This window comes from Babylonia areolata, chromosome 14 (assembly GCF_041734735.1).
Source record: "Babylonia areolata isolate BAREFJ2019XMU chromosome 14, ASM4173473v1, whole genome shotgun sequence".
Taxonomy (NCBI): Eukaryota; Metazoa; Mollusca; class Gastropoda; order Neogastropoda; family Buccinidae; genus Babylonia; species Babylonia areolata.
The window spans coordinates 18,958,971-18,972,855 of record NC_134889.1 but is presented as its reverse complement, the minus strand read 5'-3'; the positions used below and the strand labels follow the sequence as shown (position 1 = coordinate 18,972,855).

The 13,885-nt window shown below is 39.3% G+C and overlaps 2 protein-coding genes across 6 annotated transcripts in view; one reads left to right on the top strand and one right to left on the bottom strand.

The window, feature by feature from the left end:
* The first annotated feature begins 907 nt into the window (after positions 1-907).
* LOC143289885 (uncharacterized) lies at positions 908-7,694 on the top strand. The gene is made up of 5 exons (XM_076599097.1): positions 908-1,020; positions 2,495-2,680; positions 3,498-3,566; positions 5,873-5,931; positions 6,766-7,694. Exons 1-5 carry the CDS (start codon positions 916-918, stop codon positions 6,902-6,904), a joined length of 558 nt encoding a protein of 185 aa, XP_076455212.1. The 5' UTR covers positions 908-915; the 3' UTR covers positions 6,905-7,694.
* Positions 7,695-12,312: 4,618 nt separating this feature from the next.
* LOC143289884 (uncharacterized) overlaps positions 12,313-13,885 on the bottom strand; it is a 106,573-nt gene continuing 105,000 nt past the window's right edge. For all 5 annotated transcript variants that reach the window (XM_076599093.1, XM_076599096.1, XM_076599092.1 and 2 more), the window contains one exon: positions 12,313-13,885. This exon is cut by the window's right edge and continues 251 nt beyond it. The gene's annotated coding sequence lies outside the window, so the exon portion shown is untranslated.

Below are 13,885 nucleotides of genomic sequence, written 5' to 3'. Positions count from 1 at the left end.
CCACTACCAGTCCAGTTCATTGTGGTACAGTTGAGGTGTTTGTTTTGTTGTTGTTTTTAAATCCTCATCTGTTCTTTATCTTTTCAGCATCTCTGTCTCCACTCAACCCTCTAGCTGCGGCAGAGTAATCGACTACATACACCTGTATTTGACTGTTTTTGGATCTTTGTGAGAGGGACTATCGAACCGGGGATTATTGACACGGGAGAGTATCGACACGGGGGAGAATCGGGTTGAACCCCTCTATGAGCTACCAACAGAGACTTAAACTGCATTCTTAACTCTGAAAAAAAAAAAAAGGTTAAGAGGAGACTTAATCGAAACCTACAAAATATTAACTTGGTTTAATGATGTCGATGTAAATAATGTTTTTTAGAATGTCAGATTACGAGAGTACAAGAAACCCAATGATGAAATTTTGTAAGGAGCACTGTCATACCATTGTAGGGAAAAATCCATTTGCTAAGTAGAATTGCACAAATATGGAATGCACTACCAATTGAAATAAAACTCGCACGGAATACTGTTGTGTTAAACAAAATATCCTTGATATGAACACCAAATTAAGAGATTGTTGGTTTTTTGTTTTTGTTTTTGTGTTTTGACTTTGACGAATGAGGCAGGGAATGGGGTATGCGTATCCCACAAATAAGGAAAAAGAGACAAAAATTGAAGAGGACATAAAAGGCCGTGAGGCCAAGGCAGACAACCTGCTAGTCCCTACACTACTACTGCTACTACTACTATACTACTGCTACTGCTACTGCTACTACTACTACTACTACTACTACTACTACTACTACTACTACTACTACAGTGTTATTGGGGTCGTAACACTCGTTCGCTAGCTTTGTTGTGAATCTTAGTTTTCCTGTGAAAAGACGATTTAGGAACTTCCTGTGCATGAAATCGAAAATGTCGACTACCAAACACGTTGAGACAGCTGTAGACGGCTCCCGAGAAATAGAAGTATTTGTCTTTCACAACCCACGGAAAAGGAAGACAGAAGACAAAAATGAAGTAAGTTGAACATCTTTTTATCCAAAGTAAAAATGGAAATACTTATTTGTTTCTTTTCCTTCATTATACATGGCTTTGCACTTGCTGTCCCATGTGGTTCTGTTTCTGTGTCAGTCGCGATCTGTCTCAGTAAATCACTACGAAGTGAACTTTTCAGTATTCAATCTTTAAGCCTTTGCAGTCAAGCCGTCATTCTGGGACTCTTCGGATGGTACATTAGTTGAAATCATGGTAATGAGGCTGAACTGCTATTGACCATGGCTGGCCATGCGTTCTTCCATTTCTCGGACACTGACAAGCCCTCCGTAAGTTCAGTTCAGTTACTCAAGGAGGCGTCACTGCATTCGGAGGAATCCATAATCTATACCACATCTGCCAAACAGATGCCTGACCAGCATCGTAATCCAACATGCTTTGTCAGGCATTGAGAAAAAAACGAAAAAGACCCTGAGATATTAGTGTTATGTGTCCAGTCCTTGTGCATAAAACCCAAACGGACACAGTTCCTTCCCTTAATACTTTAGTAAACTTATTCACCGCTACTTTGATTCATTCCAATTTTCATGGCCCCTATCTAAAAAAAAATAGAATGCTATATTGTGAAATCATAGGAATAATAATAATAAAATTATTTTATTTCATTAATGCACTCACACAAACTGTCAAAGCCTCTTGAAGAAAAGCTGAAAGTCTAAATAACTTTTAATAAGATCAGTAGGAGAAAAAAAAAATCAGAATGCTTCAGAGATACACTGTTTTTTTTATGGGTTTTTTTTATTATTTTTTTTAATTCAAAATCAAATTTGAGACATTTAAACAAGATAATCTTGTACAGATTTTTTTTTTTTCTCAATCACCTCATTTTGCTGTAACAACACACACACACACACACACACACACACACACACACACACACAAACACACACAGAGATTGTAAGACCAAGGTTTTACTCAACGATGCCATACAAATCTTTGAGAAAATATGTTTTAGTTTTGTAAATTATGTTAATTTTAGAGTCGTTTCAGACTGCAGGGGATTTAAATTTCATGGGACATGAGTGGGAAACATTTTCAGCCAACTCTTCCAAGAATGTGGTGAATGGGGCATTTCTTTTGGACAACCAGATAGACCCTTATTTCATGGTATTTTCAAACCCAAGTGCTACATAATGCTGTTTTCACTGTTTCAGCCATGTGATGGGTTTTTGAAGCTAGTTGAGTAGTTGAAATGTATACAGTAAGAAATTGTTTGGCAAAAAGAAAACAAAATAATCAAAGGACATTTTTAGAAGTACGTTGGTCTAGAATCGCAGATGTGAATGTGTATGTGTTTGTCACTTTGTGTGAGACTGAGATGAGTAGGGAGATAGGGGGAGACATAGAAAGAGTGAGTAATCCTGATGGGAGAAAGCTTTATGAAGTTAATACTGTTGAATCATCACAGAGTCGGTTATTGTGTATCTTTCTGTTGCAGACAAAAGTGTCAGAACCCTCTCAGTCTAAAATGAAAGCTCCATCATTAAAGAAGCTGCAGTCCGAGGTGCAGACCTTAGACTTAGAAACTGCACGGAAGAATGTGCGCAACCTTGGAATCTCCGGCTTGATTGGCAGAACCAAGATTGAGGCCAAGATGGCTCAACTGAAGAGCCTTGGAGCAGAGGTTTGGAAACATGTTTTGTTGTCTTTTCTATGGACACATTTGATGATTTGTGTTTCTTCTTATGTTGTATTCAGTATCTTTTGTTGAACATTGTACAGTTGTGTGATTGCATACATGTGTATATCCTTTATGTGTCGTTTGTGTTTGCAATGTATTCATTTCATCATGATTTTGTCACTTTGTATCAAATTGAATGTATACATGTATGTGTGTACACATGTTTGTTTAATACATAGATCGATCTATTTATTGTGATGTGTAATGTTTAATACAAAGATATTGTGTCTTCACTTTATTTATTTTGAGACTGGAGAGAAAGAGGGAGAGATTGAGAAGCAGTTACTGAGTCAGTGAAAAAGGTTTCGTTAGTAGTATGTGTGTGTGTGTGTGTGTGTGTGTCACTGTGTGTGTGTGTGTGTGTGTGTGTCACTGTGTGTGTGTGTGTGCATGATGTGTGTGTGTGTACTGTTGACTATGTTGATGATCTATAGTATTACTATTAGTCTATTACCATTACAATTTTGTAAATTCATTTCATAAGATATTACAATCATGTGGAATATTTTTGCTTTTATTCAAGGGGATGAAACTTGTGTGAAAGCAGTGAAGTTTGCATTGTGCAATTGTCACTCGCTGTCATATATCACAACTAATTATTGGGTTATGAAATTCAGAAAAGAAAAAAAAAATCCACTTTTTCATGTTCCTCTTTCTTTTCTTTTTTTTCTTTTTTTTTTTTTAAACAGTCTCTAAAGTTTCAGAATTACTGGCCATTATTAGTAGAGCTATAATTGTAATTTGATGTACTCGTTGACAGATCCCCAAAAACTGGGAGAGAAAAATGGAGAAGAAGAGAAGGAATGAAGAGTTCCAGAGGAGACGACAGGTAAGTGTGGTTGTTGGTTTGAACTTAGCCTGTCTTTTTTCCTTCAGTGTGTGTGTGTGTGTGTGTGTGTGTGTGTGTGTGTGTGTGTGTGTTTGTACCATTTTTTGAGTTCTGTCTATGAGATAATGCAATGGTGACATAGTTCATTAGTTGGGTGTACTACTAGTAGTGTGACTCACTCAGTGCACATTCATGGACACAGTGTTTACAGGTTCCTTCATCAAAATAAATTACTTATTTATTCATTAATATATTTATTCATTTGTTTATTTGTTTGTTTGTTTACTTATTCATTCATTGATTTTTTTTTGTGTTCTCACCAATTTCAAGCTTAGTTCTTATGTAGTAATTTGGTCATGATGTGACATGAACTATAATCAGATGTGAATCAGAGTACATTTTGCTTGGCAACAACTAAGCCTTCTTTTACAAGATCAGTAAATATTTGTTTGGGTTGTCATGTCAGTAACACCTATTTTGTGCAGCATCTTGTCTGTCCATGAGAGAAATTAACTCAAATCGAGTCAGTATTGTAGAAAATAATCATGGCCCGGTCTTGCTTTGTCCTTCAGATTTAGTGCGAGATTATGTTCCAAGCCATTCTCTCAACATATGCAGACCTGGCAAATATTGAAGATCTCAATGCTTTGCAAGGGCATTGTGTTGCTTTGCAGTTGAGGCATTTGATTCTTGGTGTTCTTTTTTGAAAGGAGGAAGGTGGTACTGGTAGGATGTTTAAGACGTCAGTCTGCCAGTACAGTGTCCAGGAGGTTCTGGGCTTTAATCCTGGTCTCGCCCTTTCTCCCAAGTCTGACTGGAAAATCAAACTGAGTGTCTTGTCTTTCGGATGATACAATAAACTGATGTCCCATGTGCAGCACACATTTTGCGCACTGAAAAAGAGCCCATGGCGACATGAGTTTTGTCCTCTGGTAAAAATTCTGTGGTAAAATAAATCCACTCTGATAGATACACCAATTAATGTATTGCATGCGCTCAAGGCCTAAGTGCTTTGGGTTATACTGCTGGTCAGGCAACTGCCTAGCAGATGTGGTGTAGCATATGAATTTGTAAAAAATGCAGTGACATCTCCTTCAGAAACTGAAACAGAAACTGTGGCGATTTAGCATGATATATGCAATCAGACTGTGTCAGCCTGGTGCAGTAGAGACATGGCTTCGTAGTAAAGCACCTGTGTCCACAGATTGGAGTCCCATATTTGGACCAGACTATTTACTCCCCCCCCCCCCACCCCCCACCCCCACCCCCTCCAACCCCTCCTTCCACCAGACTTTGAGTGGTGGTCAGGATGATAGTCTTTTGGATGAGATGATAAACTGAGACCCTGTGTGCAGCAAGCACGTGACTTAGTGCATGTGGAAGAACCCACAGCAACTAAAGGGTTATAAGTCCCAGCTAAAATATCGTAGAAGTGTCCACTTTGATAGTAGAACAAACAGACTTGTAGACAGAAGTTAAAAAGAAAAAAAACACCCATTCAAAAAAAAAAAAAAAAAAATCAATAGAGAGAGAGAGAGAGTGATTTTCGATTTTCAATATATGTTTGTACCTTTTTATGCTTTGTCCCCCCCCCCCCCCCTCCACCCCCCAATATTCCTTATGACCCTGGTACACTTGATAATAAAGACATATTCTAATCAATTCTATTCTATTCTATCCTATTCTATATAAATAAGTGGTGCTACACTGTGGTGATGTGTTGTCCTGGGTCTGTACATAGCCTGAATTTTACACCTGCAGAGAATCTGTTGAGACAACAACACAACGCAACACAACGCAACACAACGCAAGTCGCAACGCAATGCAGCACAAACACAATGCAGTGCAACGCAGTGCAGCACAACGCAACACAATACAACAATACAATACAATACAATTTACAGACAGTAGATGTGCTGTGTTGGCCACATTTCTTGTGGCTGACGCAGAACAATGAAACTTTGTCTTGCAAGTGGCCAGTTTTGTTTGTTTGTTGAAATTGATTTATTTACGGCTGGGGTGACATATATTCATATGGTGTGGTACTCAAAACACACACCCAATGCACTGTAACGCCATCCCATAATTTTACACTGTACTTCTGTACTTTGCTTGATATTATCATCAGCTGTGAAATGATGGGCTTTGCTCTTAGCTGTTGCCTCCCAGAATTCCTTCGGGGTTCTTGGATCATGTGAGAGAGGGTACAGTCTTGTTTATTTAATGTGAGAATCCTAATCCCTGAATACAAGTTCTGGCACATGTCTGTGTGGAGGATTGACTTACTGTACTTTGCTGTTTTGCAGGACATCAAAGCGGGCATCAAAACTAAACAAACCGGGGCTGTCAGCAAAAGTGCCTCCAAGTAAGAAATCTTTCATTTTCAGTTTTCACAGCATTCCTTCTTTCTGTTATGCTTTAATTTTAATTTTTTGTCCCAGTTGTGATTTTTCCTGAAGTTCTGCTAAATGCTAAATCATCAAGTGTACATTATTGCACACAAGTGTCAATGCTTATACAGATCTGAGAGTGAGACAATCAATTGATGATGTACATCGGTGACAGTTTGCTAAGAACATAAAGTCATACCTGAACATTGTTATTGTGTCAGAATGGCTTTCCAGGCACATCTGGTAGGTTTAGGAATTTTCCGTTCTCCCAGGTCAGAGCATAAGTGCAGACCTCCTAGTGCCTGAAAATCCTTTACGTGTACATGCACGCAGAAGATCAGATATGTGTGTTAAAGATCCTGTTGTCCATGTCAGCGCTTTGTGGGTTATGGAAACAAGAACATACCCAGTATGCACTACTCTGAAACCGGGGTATGGCTGCCTAAATAGTGGGGTAGAAAATATTGATTTAAGGTTACATTTGTGTGTGTTTGTGTGTGTGTGTGTGTGTGACTGAAACCTGAATGAATAACGCAGGAAACAAATGACCAGCACCCAAAGGCAGCTCTCGGTCGGCTTTAGCAATTTGTGCGAATCAGTATATGTGTAAATTGCTTAGTGCTTGGTCTCTGACCAAAGGTATGTGCTATATAAGTATCCCTATCATCATGAACAGTTCCGTCTTTTATGAAGTATTGTTGTCATTGAATCTTACAGACATAGGCAAGTTAGTAGTTTTTGCTTTTTTTTTTTTTTTGTATTATTCCAATAGTTTTTGCATGTTACTGATGGCAGAATACTGTTTGCAGGGCTGAACCGGAAAAGAAGAAGAAAAAGAAAGAGGATGTATTTTTTGACGGGCAGATCGGGAAGTACAAAGACGGAGTCCAGTACCTCAGTGCTGCTGATATTCAGCGAGTTAGGTCTTCAAAGGGCAAAAGAAAGTGATGGTCTTTTTCAGTTGCTTGCGCTGTGTGTGTGTGTGTGTGTGTGTGTGTGTTTGCACATGATATGTTGGCATATTTGTGTGATTGCAGTGTACATGGTTGGTTTGGATATGACTGGATGGCTATGTGTATGTATATACATTATGATTAATGTGACATGTGGATGTCAGTTTGAATATGGTATTCAGTGAGCATTAAAGGATGTGTGAGAAATGATTCGTAATTGTTTTTGCTGGTTTTTTTGTTATTGTTTTTTTTTGTTTGTTTTGTATTGTACGTATGTGAATGAGATTTTTGAGTCTGAGTAATGTTGGTGATAAATTTCAGTTGCAGCTCATAAGTCCGTAATCTATGATGATGATGAATGATAATAATTATTGTAATGATAATAATAATAATGATTGTTGTTCTTGTTATTATTATTATTATTATTATCATTATTATTATTATTATTCAGTATGTGATTGTGTGTACAACTTTGCCCAGTAAATCCAAGCTAACACTCTACAATTTCATTGCTGAAGAATATATATAATATACGCTTCAGCCTTACCTGCTGTTTTCAATGAAAACTGAACAAAGACTTTGCATGTGCAAACTCTGTAAGTGCACAAAATCTCAACAGAGAGGGATAGATATACAGACTGAACTAACAAACTTGGGTAACACTGATGGTGATGGTAACACAGTCAGTCATGTGTGTAAATATGACTGGCCCTATGCAACCTCAACTGACACAGTGATGTGTGAAAGTTTCAAAGCACATGGTATGATTTAACTTTTATACTCAGTTTGGTTGGCGTTGTCCTTTGTTGCAGTGTATCTAAGCCTTTACATATGGTTGGTTTTCTAGGTAAATGTGATTCTGATACACACACCATGTGCACACACATGCATTTTCATGCACACACACACACACACATGCACGCTCACACACACACATGCAGATACACACACACACACACACACATGCAGAACCACATGGGGGTATATGTGTGGGTGGGTGGTGGTGTGGGTGTATGTGTGTTTGTGTGCACTTAGAATGTTTTAGGAGTGTTCTCTCATTTTTTTTCTTTGATTTTTGAGGAGAGAGAGAGAAAGAGATAGGAATCTGTCATCATCACTCAGAAGAATTTTTACATCCATGAAATAATAGATTTTATTGCAAATTGAGTTTACACATTTTCATATTGCGAAATATATGTTTTATTCACTCACTCAGCTTTAACGCCACAAATGTATTCCGGCATTCTCTCTCTCTCTCATTCCCCCTCTCTCTTTTTCTCTTTCTCTCTCCTCACCCCCTCCCCCCCCCACCCCCCCTAATCCCCTCTCTCTCTCAAACACATACACACAGAGAATGCACACACACACACGCACAGTGACCATATCCATACACACTGACCATTATTAATGTTGAATCACAGATCATACATCTTCATATTAAAATTATACATCTGGCATATACGCAGTCTACACATTTCTACTGCAAAATTGTACCAATAACTACTGAATAAATATTCAATATAAATTTCCTAAATGATGATGATGTAAAATCTGCTATCCAAAAGTTAGGAAATATTCAAAGAACATAAGAGGAAAAGTTTTTTTTTTTTTTTTTAGATTCCTTGGATTTGTCATGAAGAATCCTTGATGCTGCAATGGATGAACAATATACTGAACTTCAGGTGTGAAAATGAGAAACTGGAGAGAGCGAAAAAAAAAGTATCGCATTCAAACTGGTTATAGAAAATATATTGATCCTCAAAGGATTGGGTTCATGTGGCAGTTAACCACATCAGTTTTCAAAGGCAGATGAACTTGCCAGACGGTTCTTAGACTGACTTCAGTCGTAAATGTACTAGATGATAAAAGCCCAGCTGAAACTAGCTATTGAATACTTTATTGCCGCTTTTTATGATTGTTTAAAAATCCCCCCCCATTCTTTCTTTGCTTTATTGCCTTTTTTATGATTGTTTAAAAGTACCCAGTCTTTCTTTATTATTATATTAAAAAAAAAAAATTATTTCTTCTTTTTTTAATTATCAGTTCTCTGTGTGGGTTGGGTGGATTTATAATCGTGTGTATTCATTCGATGGTAGTTCTTTAGCAGCTTCCATAATTTGATGAATATGTCAAACATTTTGCATATATTTTTTATCCATAACATTATCATCGCCACAGTGCAGGTTTTTTTTTGGTTTGTTTGTTTGGGTTTTTTTTTTGCTTTTTTTCTTTAAACACACTGAATTACCTGTTATCTTCCAATATGATATTTGGAGCGCCCCATTTTGTACTTCCTGCAGATGACTAGCATAGCACCTCGTTTTTTCAAAATGAAGTGACTGTTCCAAGGAAGTGTTGATATATACATGTATGTATATACCCGAGAACGCGTCAAAACGATAACAGTTAGGAGAAAACGGTGGACAGGCCACTGCAGATACTATCACTTTGTATCAGTGCTGGGACATTAACATTGCTGAGCACGTCTCTCAGAGTTATTCAGTATGGCAAACTAATAAAATTATACATGATGATTTGTTTAATCGAAGGAATCTCCTGAACCCCCGCGCCCAGTGAAAAGAATAAAGGAAGAAGAATGAAGTACAAAAGAGAAAAGAAAAGAGTTGTCCATTGGCATACATGTCATGGATTTTTTAGAATATTATATTGCTAAAAGTACGTTATGAACATTGCAGATGTTTGTATCCCCTGAACCTGTGTACCGGCGTCAGGTTGTTGAGGTTCTGCAGTGGTATGCAGTTCATGGGAATGAGATCCCCCCAAAACTTTATGTATGGTAATTATATGTTCTGTGGAATTTCCAGTAACACCATAAAGACAAGAAAAAAATCTTTTTGTGGCTCTTCCAGGCATACTTTTTATTGTGGCAACAAATTGGGTTCTTCTTCCTCTTCTTTTTCTGCGTCTATGGGCGGCAACTCCCGCGTCCACTGGTATTCATGTTCTGGTGGGCTTCCCGCCATGCATGTAAGCAGCCATAATTCGGGGCGTGCATGCAGGGTATGTTCCGTCGGACCAACGGGAGACTCCATTACATACACATGGAAGGGATTTCAGGCACTAGCAGGTCTGCACATTAGGTTGAAATCGGGAAAAAAAAACCTCCACCCTTTAATCCCACCAGTTGCCCCGAAACCGGGAATCGAACTCGGGGAAGCTTGGGCGAGAATTCAGCGCTTCTATCATTCCGTCACCGAGCCCGTCGGTGTTGTGGATTCAAGTACACTGTCAGATCTCTAAGGTGGCAGAATGGTTAAGACACTTATCGGCCAATACAGTGTCTACGAGGGCTCTGGGTTCGAATCCTTGTCTCGCCCTTTCTCCCACGTTTGACTGGAAAATCAAACTGAGCATCTGTGGTCATTCGGATGAGACGATAAACCGAGGTACCACAGCAGCATGCACTTGGCGCAGTGAAAAAAATTCCCATGGCAAAATAAGTGTTGTCCTCTGGCTGAATTCTGTAGAAGAAATCCACTGTGATAAGTACACAAGTATACGTGCATGCACTCAAGACCTGACAAAGCGCGTTGGCTGGCGCTGATGGTCCGGTATCTGCCCAGCAGATGTGGCGTGGCGCACAGCATATGGATGTGTCCCAACTCAGTGACGACTCCGTCCTTGAGAAACTGAAACTGACAGGTTCCCAGTCCACGGGAAAGCCTTCAGTTTGTGAGCGCGACAGCCGAGTGGTTAGAATAATGCTGGACTTCGTCGCTTGGGTCTTTTGAGGCTCACGGTTCGAATCCTTGCGACGTCTGATGAGAGATGTTTCCAGTCTTGTGGTCCTGCTGTCGTGCCTTATCTCCCTTTCTGCGTTCATGCATTATCAAAGTAATGCACACGCATTGAAGGTCCCGTAAACCATGTCAGCATCTGAAGGAAGATGGAAAACGGCATGGATCCAAATGCAAACTCTGTGTGTGTGTGTGTGTGTGTGCGTACGTGCGTGCGTGTGTGTGTGTGTATGTGTGTATAACCAGTTCAGGACTATTCAGCCATCTGCGCATTCACAGATAGATTCATGAGCATCCTCCTCCCCCACCCCACCACCACCCTCCCCCCATCCCCCAGCTGGATGACAACGATGGTCATCATCGATCTCGATGGACACACCACCACCACCATAACCAGTTCCAGTTTCTAGGATGTGATAAAACACGCTGAATGATCCATAATACACACTTCACCATATTTGCTTGAAAGCAAAAGCAAAAAAAAAAAAAAAAAAAACAGATTCCTGATCTTCGCATTAACCCAAGGCACTGATCAAGCCTTGAGAAAAGTAGTTTGAGGATATATATATCACAGATTACAACTGTAGGAGGAAAAAACAACAACAAAACAACAACAACATCTGCAATAGTTCCTTGCTCGTGAGTCCAAGAAGACGATAACCAATTGTCGTTTTTGCTGGCATGGCCTTTCATAAGGAAATCAGCAGTTCCCTATCCCTGCCAGTGTTCAAAAGTAGGATCTGGCTTGGCTGCCGCTACTTTGTGTGCCGGTATATATATAAATATATATATATATATATCACAGATAATTGAATGTCTCCACTGGCGTCGAAAACTCTACTACCAAAATGTGCAATGAATACGTTTCACTTTGTACATGACAGAAAAATATAGTCTTCATTGCCGCCACTGAAGATATATTCTGTCAATTAGCACAGCGAGTTGCATGCTTTACTTTGCATGTTTATCACAGAAAAAAACCCCACTGTTTTTACTGGTGTAAGATAAGACATGAAATAAAATATAACAAAACCAAATACACCAAATGGCCAGTCTTAAAAGTTGTCTGTGATGACGCCGTTCTGCAGTCCTGTTCAGAACCTGTGAGTTTGCAGATTTTTTCCCCCAAGTTTTAAATCCTACAGATAATATACGGCCTGGGATTATTTATTTATTTATCTATTTATTATTTTTATATAATCCTTCCACTAGACCTTGAGTGGTGGTCTGGGTACTAGTCTTTCGGTCGAGACCATAAAACGCGGTCCCATGTACAGTGTACACTTAGCACACGTAAAAACGAAAGTCCATGACAACAAAAGGATTGTCCCTGGCGATATTGTGTAGCAAAAAAACAACAACAAAAAACAAAACAAAAACAAACAAAAAAACAACAACAACAAAAATCCACTTTGATAGTAAAATAAATACACTTGCAAGGACAGAGAAGTATACAAAAAGTATGCAATTATTATATATAGGAGCATTCGTCACGGGTTTGTGCAAAGCGTAATTTATTCTAGGTGTTGATAGAATACTGCATGGACTATGATCACAGTTCTAAAATCACATGAGCTAAGAAGCCCCCCACCCTCCCAACCCCTCGAAAAAAAAAAAAAAAATCGAGAAAAACCACAACAAAAAACGCCACACGTAAGGAAGTCACAAAGCTTTTTATGACTGTATGTTTGCGTGTTTCGTAAAAGCGTTAGGAATGTATGACGTAGCAGGATCTCTTTCATCTAGAAAAACAACAATTGGACGTCCCCCAAAATTATAATAAGTGCATCCATATACATTGGTTTTCCCCCCAAAACACCTAAATTCCTGATGCCTTGGGGGGAGGAGGGGGGGGGGGGGTGGGGGTGGGGAGGAGAGAGACAGAAAACAAGACGAAAAACTATCCAATATTTTTCCGATCATTATTGCCATTCTTGCTTCGACGAAATGGGTGTTCACAGCTGAAGATAACTGTAAGAAAACCGGACAAGTATCATCCTTCATTAAGGCATCGCATGGTGGTGGTCTTCGCTCTGTGCTGAGTGACGATATATTTTATTATTGTGGACACTGACGATTCAGCAAGTCAGTGGAAGGGTTGTGGCGGCGCAGGTCCGGTTCGCCTGTTGCCGTTTCGCCTACTCCGAGCTCATCGTTCAGTTTCATTTAATGTCTATCCACATGAAGTGATATCAAACATGACAAAAAAAAGGGGGTGGAGGGGGAGGGTGGGGGAGGGGTAAAAAAAAAAAAAAAAGATGAAAAATTGTCCACAACAGTAACAACAATCTGGCTGAAATAATAACTTCCGAACTCTAAAACATATAGACGTTAAAAAAAAGAGAAGGTTATAACAACCCAATTGGACTATTGAACACAGATTTGAAAAAGTCAAACAGCGACAAGTCCAAGATATTAAGAGAGAGAGAGAGAGAGAGAGAGAGAGAGAGAGAGAGAGAGAGTTATAACAGCAACCAAACTGGACTATTTTACAATGATGTAAAATAACAATCAAACAATAAAAATGAAGAGTCCTACATTTCTTGCACCGGAAAAGATTCTGGTACAGGTATATGACATTTTAACATGTCGCAAGTAAATATATGATTCCTTGTTATAGCATTACCGCACATACAGGAAACATTTTTTTTAATGTATTTTGTCTTGAAACAGTTGATCTTGTCGTCAGCCTTACTGGTCTCTTACGATCGAGTCTGAGTCTTTATCCACTGGTCTAAAGACAGGTGGTTAGCGCATGCCTTCTTTGAGCCCCTTTGCTAAATGAAACCAGCGGAAGCTTCATATAATTATGTAGCCGAAATATTATATAAAACGGTAATGGGCGAAACAGGAATAGGCGAAACGGGAATATCGAAACAGGAATGGGCGAAACGGGAATATTGAAACAGGAATGGGCGAAACTCGAATAGACGGAACGGGAATATTGAAACAGGAATGGGCGAAACAAGAATAGGCGAAACGGGAATAGCGAAACAGGAATGGGCGGAACAGGAATGGGCGAAACGGGAATAGCGAAACAGGAATGGGCGGAACAGGAATAGGCGAAACGGGAATATTGAAACAGGAATGGGCGAAACTCGAATAGACGGAACGGGAATATTGAAACAGGAATGGGCGAAACAAGAATAGGCGAAACGGGAATAGGTGAAACGGGAATAGCGAAACAGGAATGGGCGGAACAGGAATAGGCGAAACGG